This window comes from Hemiscyllium ocellatum, chromosome 28 (genome assembly GCF_020745735.1).
Source record: "Hemiscyllium ocellatum isolate sHemOce1 chromosome 28, sHemOce1.pat.X.cur, whole genome shotgun sequence".
Lineage (NCBI taxonomy): Eukaryota > Metazoa > Chordata > Chondrichthyes > Orectolobiformes > Hemiscylliidae > Hemiscyllium > Hemiscyllium ocellatum.
In genome coordinates, this window is record NC_083428.1 from 43915803 (window position 1) to 43929869 (window position 14067).

Sequence of the window (14067 nt, forward strand, 5' to 3'; positions counted from 1 at the left end):
AGCATCTGCAGTTTTTTTTTAATGTTTTTGTTCTTCACATCTCCCACGATCATTCCCTTATTGTTCCACACTACTTACAGTCAGAGATTTACAGCACGGATTTACAGACCCTTCGACTTCCGCCACCCCCACTGCCGTGTCTGCCATAACTTCCACCCCCACAAATGCCACTCACCTGCATTCTGCTGACATGCCCCCCACAGATCCCACTGTCACTATCCCCACCCCCCAGAACCCTGAAGGGAACACCACCCCTGCTGATGACTCCACCCCCTTTCCCCCCCACCATCACACCCACTCCAGTTACCGGCTCCGCCCCCACTCCCAGCTCCATATCCACACCAGATCCCAGCTCCCAGCCCTGCCGAGTTTTCACCATCCCTCCAGACCTCCCCCTCACTGAGGACAAACAATCAGTCCTCAGCAAAGGACTCACCTTCATCCCTGTCCGTCCACGCATCAATGAATACATGCCGTGACGTCAAACACTTCTTCCGCCGCCTCTGCCTCCGAGCTTACTTTCACAATCCCGCCCACCTTCCGAGGACCCCTTCGCCCACCTCCAACACACTGCATCCACCTGGACACCCCGCGCTGGCCTATTACCTGCCCGCGACCTCTTCATCTCCAACTGCCACCAGGACATTAACCGCCTCAATCTGTCTACCCCCCTCCACCTCACAACGCGCAGCCCTCCACTCCAATCCCGACCTCCCCATCAAGCTAGCAGATAAAGGGGGCGCAGTGGTAGTCTGGTGCATTGACCTCTACACCGCTGAAGCCAAACACCAACTCGAGGGCACCTCTTCCTACCGCCCCCTCGACCATGACCCCACCCCCCCCATCACCAAACCATCATCTCCCAGACCATACAGAACCTCACCACCTCAGGAGATCTCCCACCCACAGCTTCCAACCTCATAGTCCGGGAACCCCGCACTACCCGGTTCTACCTCCTTCCCAAGATCCACAAGCCTGACCACGCTGGCCGACCCATTGTCTCAGCATGCTCCTGCCCCACTGAACTCATCTCTACCTACCTCGACACTGTCCTATCCCCCCTAGTCCAGGAACTCCCCACATACGTTCAAGACACCACCCACGCTCGCCACCGCCTCCAAGACTTCCGTTTCCCCGGCCCCCAACACTTCCTCTTCACCATGGATATCCATTCCTCTACACCTCCATCCGTCATGACCAGGGCCTCCAAGCCCTCCGTTTTTTTTCCTCTCCCGACGTCCCCAACAGCACCTTTCCACTGACACTCATTCATTTGGCCAAACTGGTCCTCACCCTTAATAATTTCTCCTTCGAATCCTTCCACTTCCTCCAGACCAAAGGGGTAGCCATGGGCACATGTATGGGACCCAGCTATGCCTGTCTCTTTGTTGGCTAGTAGAACAGCTGATCTTCCGTAATTACACCGGCACCACTCCCCATCTCTTCCTCCGCTACATTGAGGACAGCATTGGCACCACCTCGTGCTCCCGCGAGGAGGTTGAGCAATTCATCAGCTTCACCAACACATTCCACCCTGACCTTAAATTTACCTGGACCATCTCTGACACCTCCCTTCCCCTTCCCGAACCTCTCCATCTCCATTAATGACGACCAACTTGACACCGACATTTTTTACAAACCTACCGACTCCCACAGCTACCTGGATTACACCTCTTCCCACCCTACCTCTTGCAAAAATGCCATCCCGTATTCCCAATTCCTTCGCCTCCGCTGTATCTGCTCCCAGGAGGACCAGTTCCACCACAGAACACACCAGATGGCCTCCTTCTTTAGAGACTGCAATTTCCCTCCCCACGTGGTTAAAGATGCCCTCCAACGCATCTTGTCCACATCCCGCACCTCTGCCCTCAGACCCCACCCCTCCAACTGTAACAAGGACAGAACGCACCTGGTGCTCACCTTCCACCCTACCAAACTTCGCATAAACCAAATCATCCGCCGACATTTCCAGCACCTCCAAAAAGACCTCACCACCAGGGATATATTTCCCTCCCCACCCTCCGCAAAGACCATTCCCTCCATGACTACCTGGTCAGATCCATGCCCCCCTACAACCCACCCTCCCATCCTGGCACCTTCCCCTGCCACCTCAGGAATTGCAAAACCTGTGCCCACACCTCCTCCCTCACCTCCATCCAAGGCCCTAAAGGAACCTTCCATATCAATCAAAGTTTACCTGCACATCCACTAATATCATTTATTGCATCCGTTGCTCCCGATGCGGTCTCCTCTACATTGGGGAGACTGGACGCCTCCTAACAGAACGCTTTAGGGAACATCTCCGGGACACCCGCACCAATCAACCACACTGCCCTGTGGCCCAACATTTCAACTCCCCCTCCCACTCTGCCGAGGACATGGGGGTCCTGGGCCTCCTCCACCGCTGCTCCCTCTCCACCAGACGACTGGAGGAAGAACGCCTCATCCTCCGCCTCGGAACACTTCAACCCCAGGGCATCAATGTGGACTTCAACAGTTTCCTCATTTCCCCTTTCCCCCACCTCACCCTAGTTCCAAACTTCCAGCTCAGCACTATCCCCATGACTTGTCCTACCTGCCTATCTTCTTTTCCACTTATCCACACCACCCTCCTCCCTGACCTATCATCTTCATTCCCCTCCCCCACTCACCTATTGTACTCAATGCTACTTTCTCCCCACCCCCACCTCTCGCTTATCTCTCCAACCTTCAAGGTCTCTGCCTTTATTCCAGATGAAAAGGCTTTTGCCCGAAATGTCGATTTTACTGCTCCTCGGATGCTGCCTGAACTGCTGTGCTCTTCCTGCACCACTAAGCCAGAATCTGGTTTCCAGCATCTGCAGTCATTGTTTTTATCTAACAGACCCTTTGGTCCAACCCGTCCATGTCGACCAGATATCCCAATCCAACCTAGTCCCAACTACTAGCACCTGGCCCATATCCCTCCAAATCCTTGTTATTCGTATACCCACCCAAATGCCTCTTAAATGTTACAATCGTACCAGCCTCCACCACATCCTCTGGCAGCTCATTCAATGCACGTACCACCTTCTGCATGAAAAAGTTGCCCCTTAGGTCTCTTTCATATCTTTCCCCTCTCACCCTAAACCTATGCCCTCTCGCTCTGGACTCCTCCCCAGGTTAAAAAAAAACACTTATTTATCCTATCCATACCCCTCATGATTTTATAAACCTCTATAAAGTTACCCCTCAGCCTCCAAAGCTCCAGGGAAAACAGCCCCAGCCTGTTCAGCCTCTCCTTGTCGCTCAATCCCTCCAACCCTGGCAACATCCTTGTAAAATCTTTTCTGAACCCTATCAAGTTTCACAACATCTTTCCGATAGGAAGGAGACCAGAATTGCATGCAATATTCCAACAGTGGGCTAACCAATGCCCTGTACAACCACAACATGACCTCCCAACTCCTGTACTCAATACTCTGACCAATAAAGGAAAGCATACCAAATGCCTTCTTCACTATCCTGTCTACCTGTGACTCCACTTTCAAGGAGCTATGAACCTGCACTCCAAGGTCTCTTTGTTCAGTAACACTCCCTAGGACCTTACCATTAAGCGTATAAGTGCTGCTAAGATTTGCTTTCCCCAAATGCAGCACCTCGCATTTATCTAAATTAACTCCATCTGCCACTTCTCAGCCATTGGTCCATCTGGTCAAGATCCTGTTGTAATCTGAGGTAACCTTCTTCGCTATCCATTACACCTCCAATTTGGTGTTATCTGCAACTTACTAACTATACCTCTTATGCTCACATCCAAATCATGATAAAAATTAGGGGACCCAGCACCGATCCTTGTGGTCCTCCACTGGTCACAAGCCTCAAGTCTGAAAAACAACCCTCCAACAAAACACCACCCTCTGTCTTCTACTTTGAGCCAGTTCTGTATCCAAATGGCTAATTCTCCCTGTATTCCATGAGATCTAACCTTGCTAACCAGTCTCCTAGGGGAACCTTGTCGAACACCTTACTGAAGACCACATAGATCACGTCTATCGCTCTGCCCTCATCAATCCTCTTTGTTACTTCAAGAAATCTCGGTCAAGTTTGAGACATGATTTCCCACGCAGAAAGCCATGTTGACTATCCCTAATCAGTCCTTGCTTTTCCAAATTCATGTACATCCTGCCCCTCAGGATTCCCTCCAACAACTTGCCCACCAACACGCATTATAGCACAACTGACTGTACTGAAAATACTCTGGTATTTTCTGCCCACCACCGAATCAGGCTCACTGGTCTTGTCCTTACCACCTTTCTTAAACAGTGGCACCACATTCGCTATTACTTACATCCCATAGTCACACCTCTCATTCTTTCTTCCTCCTTTTACTTGCTCAAACCTAATATATCTCCCTTTCTTACCCAGTTTTAACAAAAGGTCACAGATCTGAAATGTTAACTTTACTGCTCTTTCAGATGCTGCCTGACCAGAGTATTTTCAATACAGTCAGTTGTGCTATAATGCGTGTTTCTTCAACATGAATTGGCTTTGACATGATTAAGAATTTAAAGCATTATTTGTAGAACCGCAAACCTTCCGTATCGCCTATAACGCGATTCCAGCTCCATTAGCTTAAATGGCACGGCTATTGTGCAAATTTTCTCATAATACGAGATCGCACGAGAACAGAACTATCACACCATATCAGAAGCAATTGTATTTGTTCCTGTTTTTATTACAAAGTATAATAAAACTTCCTTTCAGGTGGAAAAGTACATTTGGAATTAAACTGTTATTCAAATACCGATGCCAGAGAGGGCATCTCTTTTCGTAATTATAATTAGGCGTGCAGGATGGAAGCTTTTTTCCCAAAAGAAAGAATTGTATGTTGACATCTCCCATACTTAAGTAACACAGGAGATGTGCTAAGAGCTACACTAACCACTCAAGGACTTCGGAATGCTATAGCTGCTCTAACGAACCAAAGAATCAAATACAGGCTAATTTGGAGTGATGCGAACATACAGCATTCAAACAGGGAGATTAGTTATATAAAGAAAGAGAGTGAACAGTGATGAAAGACTGCTACAAGGTGAGATGGGCACTGCTTGGCCTAGGGTGGCACAACAAACCAGAGACACAAAGTTCAAAACTGGATACGATACCTGATACCATGTGGGAAGCTGCTAAAGTGACGGTGGATGTACAAGCAGCAGCGGCAGTGCTGAAGGATGCACATGGTACATTTGTTGCAGAGATGTTAACTGCCGGAGACACTCCTGTTGATGGGTCTTTTGCCAAACCTGGCTGTACAATTTCAGGACTACTGAGGGAGTCATCAGGAGGGAGATCACCCAACATAGTTAGTGTATCTGCCACAACAAGGAGAATGGAATAAAGTATGAAATAGCACATTCTGAAATAGCATGCTCACTTGCTACAACAATAGGTTTAGAATTGAATTAGAAATCCATCCTGCTGAATCTCGGTGAACAAATTCCACTTCCCTGATAAGATAGGCAATAAGTCCACGCTCTTTCTCCCCACCCCACCCCCAAAACCAAGCATTTCTTACAGCATATCACATGTTAGGAATATTAATCAACTGTAAACTGAGAACTTAAATAACAAAACCACAAATAAAATTACATTTTTGTATTCCTGAATCTGCCATTGCCAGATTCACAAGTGGTAATGTCTACATACATTCTGGATTAACACTATACCCGATAATACAACAGTTCAATAATACAACAGTTAGAGATAGAGATTAATTGCCAACCGTATCAGCTCATTCAAGCAGGTCCAGCCTGATTACCAGTGAGAAGTTGGTATCATTTAGTGAGCAGCAACCTGGCCTCAGGCTGTGGGTTCCAATCCCATGCCAGAGACTCCAACACGCAACTAAAAATTAGCCTACAGTATCATTCTGAAGAAGAATTTGGATAGTACATAAAATTAAATTAAGATCACATCTGTCCTCTCATGCACAATTCAAAATAAATTCTTGCCAATTCCCTGGACAATTTAGGGTGTAGGTTTGCTCGCTGAGCTGTAGGTTTGTTGGCCAAATGGCTATCAACCCTCCAGCTCAGCGAACAAACCTACACCCTAAACCTCAACCTGAGCTACAAACCTTCACAAATCCCTGGACAATACTTATCAATAGTTGCCGAGTTATTCCCAGTTGTTGGCACTCCAGGACAGGTCAGATACTAGAGTGAGACCTGGCTTCATTGATTATATAGTTTTAAAATTTTAGTTAAGGAGATAGTCACTGAAACAGGCACAGAAAGCTGTGGAGTTTCTTTGAACAACACAGCAGAAGTTTTGTAAACAAAAGCAAAAAAAAACAAAAACAAACAAACAAACAAATTAATAAGAATCAGAAGAGGTAACGAGCTCACAATAAAATCCCTCCATACCCAAAATCAAAGTAACGGACCTTCTCTTGACTGCCTCCAATGCCAGCATATCTGTCCCTAGATAAGGGGAATAAATACTTCATAGTATTCCAGCTGTGGTTTGACTAGCGATCTGTATCGTTTTATCAAAACTTAACTTCAAAATAATGGGCAACATTCCATTTGTTTTCTCAATGACCCAGGGATGCTAGTCTTTGTGCTCAAGGACCCCCCAATCTCACTCAGCTGTAGCTTGCTACAAGCGTTTCCCATTTAAATAACCTTCAACTCCTCTCTCCTTCCTGCCGAAGTGCATAACCTCACATTTTCCCACATTATATACCAAGTGCCAAATTTTTAACCCATTCACTTCACTTGTCTACATCCCTCTGCAGACTCTTTGTATCATATTTGCTACTTGCATTCCCTCCTATTTATGTGTCATGACTATATTCAGGTCGTTCTGCCATAACATGTGTTTCATTAACACAAATTCGATGTAACATAGGGTTGCACATGAACACAGCCATTGTGATATTGAAGAACTACTTGTACCATCTCTTCTCTCAATCAAATCATTAACATACATTGTATATACAATGTGGCTCCAGCACTGACCCTATGGCATTCCATGGGTTACAGTCTGTCATCCTGAAAATGCCTCCCTCATATGTCATCTGTCCATGCTAATATATTACCCTCAAAATGGGATCATATCTTATAAATAAACATATATCTAATACCTTGTCAAATTTTTGAAAATTAAAAGTACTTTTTTCTTTATTCACTCATGGGACATGGACTTTGCTGACTGGCCAGCTTTTATCACCGATCTCCAGTTCCCCATACCTTTCCACTGGTTTCCCTTTCCCTTTTTAGCCTGCTCATTACCTCCTCAAAAGAACTCAAATAACGTTGTCAGGCATGATCTTCCTTTCATGAAGCCATTAAATGTCTGCTATTATTGTTCGACTATCTTTTCTGTTAAAACTCCTTTCCCGATTCACTCCAGCCAACGTCGCCCTCATTCCTATGTAATTACCTTTATTTAGGTTCAGCATAGTTGTTTCAATTTCAAGTTTCTCACTTTCTGAATGCTAAATTCTACCAATATACGGTCATTATTTCCTAGAGGATCTTTTATGATTGACATCAGTCCTACCCACTAGCAGTTTTAAACTGGTTTTGAAGTGAGTGGGGGGGGGGGGGGGCCCACTGGACCCAAAACATTAACTGTTTTCTCTCCACAGGTGTGGGCAGACCTGCTGAGTTTTTCTAGCAATTTCTGTTTGTTCCAAAATATCTTGATCCCTAGCTGGATCCATACCACATTGTTTCAGAATACTGTTCCAAAAACACTCAGAATTCCTCCCCTTAGCTACCTCTGCTAATTTGAGATTTTAAATTTACAGAAGATTACAGTCATCCATGATTAATGTGCTGCCTTTATTTAACTGCCCTCATTGTCACCTGATATATTCTGCTTAATAGAATACATACTGAGAGGGGGTTATAGACTACTCCAATCAGCATGCAGTCAGTCTCCTAAGAAAAGCGAAATGCAGATGCTGGAAAAATGAAACTAAAATAAAAATATACAGTAGAAACTCAGCAGATCTGGCTGCAACTGTGGAGACAGGAAAAGGTAAAGTCTGAGTCGAATATGATGTTTCTTTGGAACTGAAAGGGACTGGGAATTGATTTTTTTTGCCATTCAATGAGAGAGGGAGTGGGGGGAGTGAACGAAACAGGTGGTGAATACGTCCAAAGCAAAATACAAAGGGACTGCTAAAGGCAGTAAAGAAGTGACTGAGATGCAAAATAGTTGTAAATAATAGGCGTGAAAAGGAGAAAATGAATCTGCTCTGTTAAAATCAACAAGACACAATAATCAAAAATGAAGGACAGAGTTAGGTTCCCAAGGTTTTGAACTCAATATCAAGACCTTAAAGCTGTAAAGTGCCTCAGTGGAAAATGAGGTGCGTTTTTTCAGCTCTCACTGAGCTTTACTGAAACAAATTTTTAATTCCTGTCTTGCCAGTGGGGGAAGTACAAGAGGACTGGAGGACAGCTAATGTGGCTCCACTTTTTAAGAGGGGTGGTAGACATGAACCAGGAAATTACAGACCGGTGAGTTTCAATTCAGTGTGAGGAAACTATTAAAGAAAATTCTGAAGTACCAACTTAATATTCATTTGGAAAGGCATGGGTTCATTAGGGATAGTCAGCATTTCTTTGTCGGAGGTAGATCATACCTAACAAATTTGTTAGAATTGCTTGAAGATGTGATCAAGTGCGTGCATGAGGGAAGTTCAGCTGATGCAAAACTTTAGACAATGTCCCACATGGGAGACTGATTGAGAAGGTTAAAGTACATGGAATTGAGGGAAACTTGGAGAGTTGGTTCAGAAACTGGCTTAGTAATAGGACAGAAGGCTGCTCGAGTGACCAAAAGCCAGTGTCCGGCGATGTACCACAAGGATCAGTACTGGGACCCTTATTGTTTGTTACATACATAAATATATAGATGAAAGTGTAGGGGGAATGTTAAGCAAATTTGGAGACGACTCTTCTGGTAGAGTGGATAATAGTGAAGGTGGTTACAGGCAGATATAGATGGATTAGTCAGATGGGCAGACTTTATCTAATCCTGATAAGTGCAAGGTGATGCACTTTGGAAGAAGAAACAATATGAGGTAGTATTTAATGAATGGCAGGACACTGGATACCTTAGAGAAACGGAGGGATCTGGGGTCAGTTATTTACTGATCCCTAAAGTCAGCAAGGAAAGTGAATAGGATAGTTAAGGCAGCATATGGAACACTTGTTTTCATCAGTCATGACAAAAGCAAAGAGGTAATGTTGGAGTTGTACAGAGCTTTGGTCAGGCCACAACTGGAGTGTTGTGTGCAGTTCTGGTTACCTCACTGCAGGAAGATGTGACAGCACTAGAGGGGGTATAGGGGAGGTTCACCAGGATTTGGGGCAATTGAATTATAAAAGGAGAGACTAGAAAGGTTTGGATTGTTTGCTTTAGAGAATACTGAGGAGGGGACATGATTGCCATGTACAAGATTGAGGGGTATGGGCAGGGTGAATGGAGAGCAGCTGTTCCCCTTGTTTGAGGGGTCAATGTTGAGGGGGACATAGTTTAGGCAAGGAGCAGGAGATTCAGGGAGGATTTGGGAAAAAGCTTTTTCACTCAGCAGGAGGTGGGAATGCACCACCTGGGAAGGTCGTGGAGGCCGGAAACGTCACAACATTTAAAAAATATTGGGATGAGTACTTCAAATATCATAACATTCAAGGAAATGGGACAAGTACTGGAAATTGGAATTAGCGGACTTTTACTGGTAGTTATGTCAATGCAGACTCGATTGGCTGAGGGGCCTTTCCTACACAGTATAAACCTATAAAACACAGTTGCAGGTCCAGAATGGAAATATTAGCACAGGAGTAAAATAGTTTATTGAAATAGAAAGCAATTGGAAGGTCAGGATCATACATATGAACAATGCTGAGGTGTTCTGCTAAGTGGTCACCCAGTATGTGTTTGGTTTCACGAAAGTAAAGGAGATCACATTTTGAGTAATGAATTCAGTAGATTAGATTAACAGAGTACAAATAAATTGGTGCTAGACTCAGGCGAGTCTAGGGCCTTGGACAGTGAGGAAGGATGAGGTGAAAGGACAAGTGTTAAACTTCCTATGATTTTCTCTGGTCTAACTCTGACTTTGCTATTGAACCTGCTGATAGGAGTGGTGTTATCATCTGGCATGCCAACCATTACCTTGCAGAGGGTGTGTGCCAATTCTCAGGTCACATTCTGGACCATGAGCCCACCACCAAATTTCCAGGACTGTCATTATCAGTTGCCCTGCAATGCTTCTGTATACTTTTGCTCTGGAAGCCTACATTTTCCGCTTCCAAAACCCTCCCTGCCTGTAATTAGTTTAAAGCTCACTCTACACTTCATTACTGAATTCACCAGGGCACTGTTCAAGCGAAGCCCACCCTATAGGAATAGCTCCTGCAAATTTGGCCCAAGCATTTGCGGTCTGGAAGTTTCACAACTCAATCTGCTCTACTGAGGTAAAATATTCCCTTAATTCTCTTAAAAATCTTCTTTACTAAACTTGCTTCTGATCAGAGTCAGATCTCTTTCGAACTGTCCTGATTACTCTAAACTGAAAACAGGCTGTTTTTATTCCACCTGTTGTAAACCAACCCAGAAAAAAAAAATTCCATTAGTAGTCCAAACTACAATATGAGAGACTACAATAAATCAAATCAAACTAAACTAGATTTGGTGACTTTTCTGTAAGGACTGTTTAGACTAGTTTCCGAAAATAAAAATCTTTCACAATAAATCACCAATGCCTGTATGTCTCTATTTTAAAATCAAATAACAAAAATGGTATTTAAATGTACTTTTTCAAAAAAAAAGTCAGATACCTTTCATTACTCAGTAATATAGAACATGGGTAATACTGTACTAAAAGGAAAATATCACTGAAGATATGTAAGCAGCAGCGGCAGTGCTGAAAGATGCACATTTGTGAGGCAGACAGAAGGTCCTTTCAGTCTGAAAGCAACATTCTATCACTAAGGAATACCACTTGTGCTACTACACAACAGCAGTGAAAGATCTTCACCTGTTGCTTAGTTTTTTTGAGGTACCCTTACTCTTCCAGGATTATTGCAGGTAGACTTGCACTTTTCAATCCCAGAATAAAATCCCACTTGTTAGTTTGCACAATATGCAACAAACAATAATCTGATCAGGATCATCATTATCATCAATCTGCAAGGTACAACTGTTATGCACGATTTTGTTGTAAAGGTGCTATGTAAATGGAAACCTGTTTTTTGTTTAAAGCAAAGAAATTAACAATTCAAAAACTAGTTACTCAAAACATGCTCTATAAGGAGGGCACAATAAAAAGTGAGACTTTGGAACCAACTCAACGGAAACAAAGATACATTTACTTGCAAATATCTTCTGAAGTCATTGTTACTAAATTCTCCCTACCAAACTCCAGCCAATGTGAATACAGACCAAAGTCTGTCTCACTGGGATGTCAGTATAATTAGCAGCAAAGTGGAAAATTTTAGCTGGGGAAAAAGTTGGAAGCAAAATTCCTTGCCAGTTTGTGACTGACAGAGAGATTGAAGAAGTAGAAGTGATAAATATGTGAAAGCAATAAAAAGTCAAATTTTTACCATTATCATCGAGTGTAAGGTCTACAACCTCTGCAGAGGTGGTATGGTGTCCAGGTGGAGCCTGGAGCCTGGAACTTGCTGGTTTCTTGACAGTGTGGCCAATCCACGTTCCCGACACTGAGGGCCTGCACAGATGCAACAGAATCACAACAACAGTGCACAAGAGAATCTTACATTTCCTACTGCAAATCCTACAAACATGGAGGTGCACAAGCTGATATGAAAACAAGCAGTGGGACTGAATTCAACACACAACTGTTCCACCACATGACAGGCATACAGCTTGCAAATAACCATAATTTAAAGCAGTCATTGCCATAGCAGAACCCTGTATTAAACCACATTTCCTCAAGTAGCTGATGGAAAGCATTGCCCACATCACATTCAGGAAGGGAGACAGGTTTTGCTGCTGCCTTACCTTTCATCATCTACAACGTTGATGATCTCCACCTCACTATCGCTGGATGTGATGTTCACTTCTTCACTAACTGGCAAAGTGGAACTGGTCAGAGGCTCAATGACCAAAACATCATCTTCATCCATTGGGTCTACGGAGAGAAAAAAAGATTTCATACAGTTTGTTGATTTGCTTGGGTTAACTATAACCAATTAGCTCTGTTGGCTAGATGTCTTGTCCCTGAATCAGATTAATGTACAGACTTCAATTTTTGTTCCGGCTGAAGCAGACTGTAAGCCTGCCTAGTGCCCTATCAACGTTTTTAAAAAATCTCAGCAGTTTATCACAGTTCTGTGAATAATCTCCAAGGACCTTCCTTTTTGCAGAGCTACATTTAGTTCAAGAGCCATGACCACACAGAGAGTCAGAGTCTGACCCTTCAGCCGAAACTGGTCCATACCAACCAAAATGTCCATTCACGCTAACCCCATTTCCTTGCATTTGGCCCACATCTCCCTAAACCTTTCCTATCCATTTTAAATGGTCATTTTAAATTTCTACACCCATCTCCATAACAGCAACCACCTAATAATCAACGTGTGTGAAAACCCTCAGGACATCTCTGCATCCAGTGCCGAAAGTACATAGAGCTCATTAGGCTCTTTCCAGTACTCATCCTCCAACTGGGCTTTTTGCAACCTTATCTACAAATCCTTTTATTCCCATAAAACAAACGGCTCCAGCTGGACCACGATGCTTAATTCTGTGAAAGATGTGAATGCTTTCAAGACAGTACAGAAGAGATTTACTGGAATGGTGCCAGGGATGAAAATTACAGTTCTGCAGAGAGACTGGAAATGTTAGATTTACTCTCTGTAGACCAGAGAGGTCAAAAAACATTGACACAGATATTCAAAATCATGAAAGGCTTAGAGTAAATCAAGACAAACATCTGAGTGGATTAAGGATAAAAAAAAAATCAGAGTTCAGAGATTTAAGCCAATTGGCAAAAGAACCAAAGGCAACAGGATGAAAACACTTTTTTAAAAAGCAGAATGGTTAGGATCTGGAATGTACAGGTGATATCATGATAAATACTTTTTGTGTGAGCCTTTACAAGAGGATTGGAGGGGAAAGTTTTGAGAGGGCAAGGGGATGATCTGCAATGTTCTTTGAAAGATTCAGTACAGACTTGATCAGCTGAATGGCCTCTGTCTGGACTGTGCTATTCCGACTCCTACATTTAATAAGGGTTGCCTCAAACGTATCTACAATGGCTACCACAACCAACTACTTGTGATATTTAGTTCTAGATCTTCATCATACAAGGGGAAAGACGTTGCTCTTGAATGCACCATTGAGGCAAGTAGGAATGATTCCAACACATTCTTCCACTGCCTGGTAGACAGTGCAGAGGCACGGGGGAAATGGAAAGTCTTATTCACATCAGAATTGCTGGCATCTGACCTGCTCTTATAGCCACAGTGTTAATAGAGTCATAGAGTTATAGAGATGTACAGCACATAAACAAAACCTTTCCGTCCAACTTCTCCATGCTGACCAAATATCCTAATCTAATCGAGTCCCATTTGCCAGCATTTGGCCCATATCCCTCTAAACCATTCCTATTCATACACCCATCCAGGTGCCTTTTAAAATGTTGTAATTGCACCAGACTCTACCACATCCTCTGGCATCTCATTCCTTTCAATGCACTACCCTCTGCATGAAAAAGTTGCCCTTAAGTCTCTTTGAAATTTTTTCCCTCTCACCCTAAACTTATGCCCTCTAGTTCTGGACTCCCACACCCTAGGAAAAGGACTTTGTCTATTTGCCCTATCCATGTCCCACATGATTTTAATAACCTCTATAAGGTCACCCATCAGCCTCCGACGCTCCAGGGAAAACAGCCCCAGCCTATTCAATCTCTCCCTAGAGCTCAAATCCTGCAAACCTGGCCACATCCTTGTAAATCTTTTCTGAACCCTAACGTTTCACAACATCCTTCCAATTGGAAGGAGACCAGAATTGCACGGAATATTCCAAAAATGGCCTAACCAATGTCCTGGCTCTGATTTGCTT

At 43.8% G+C, this 14067-nt stretch overlaps 1 protein-coding gene across 7 annotated transcripts in view; it reads right to left on the reverse strand.

Moving 5' to 3' along the window:
- LOC132829036 (E3 ubiquitin-protein ligase arkadia-C-like) overlaps positions 1-14067 on the reverse strand; it is a 93861-nt gene that overhangs the window by 62623 nt on the left and 17171 nt on the right. For all 7 annotated transcript variants that reach the window (XM_060846311.1, XM_060846312.1, XM_060846315.1 and 4 more), the window contains exons 4-6: positions 12007-12136; positions 11589-11713; positions 5127-5333 (exon numbers count right to left, since the gene is read on the reverse strand). In XM_060846311.1, the coding sequence (XP_060702294.1) occupies positions 5127-5333; positions 11589-11713; positions 12007-12136 (462 nt within the window). The remainder of the gene's footprint in view (positions 1-5126; positions 5334-11588; positions 11714-12006; positions 12137-14067) is intronic.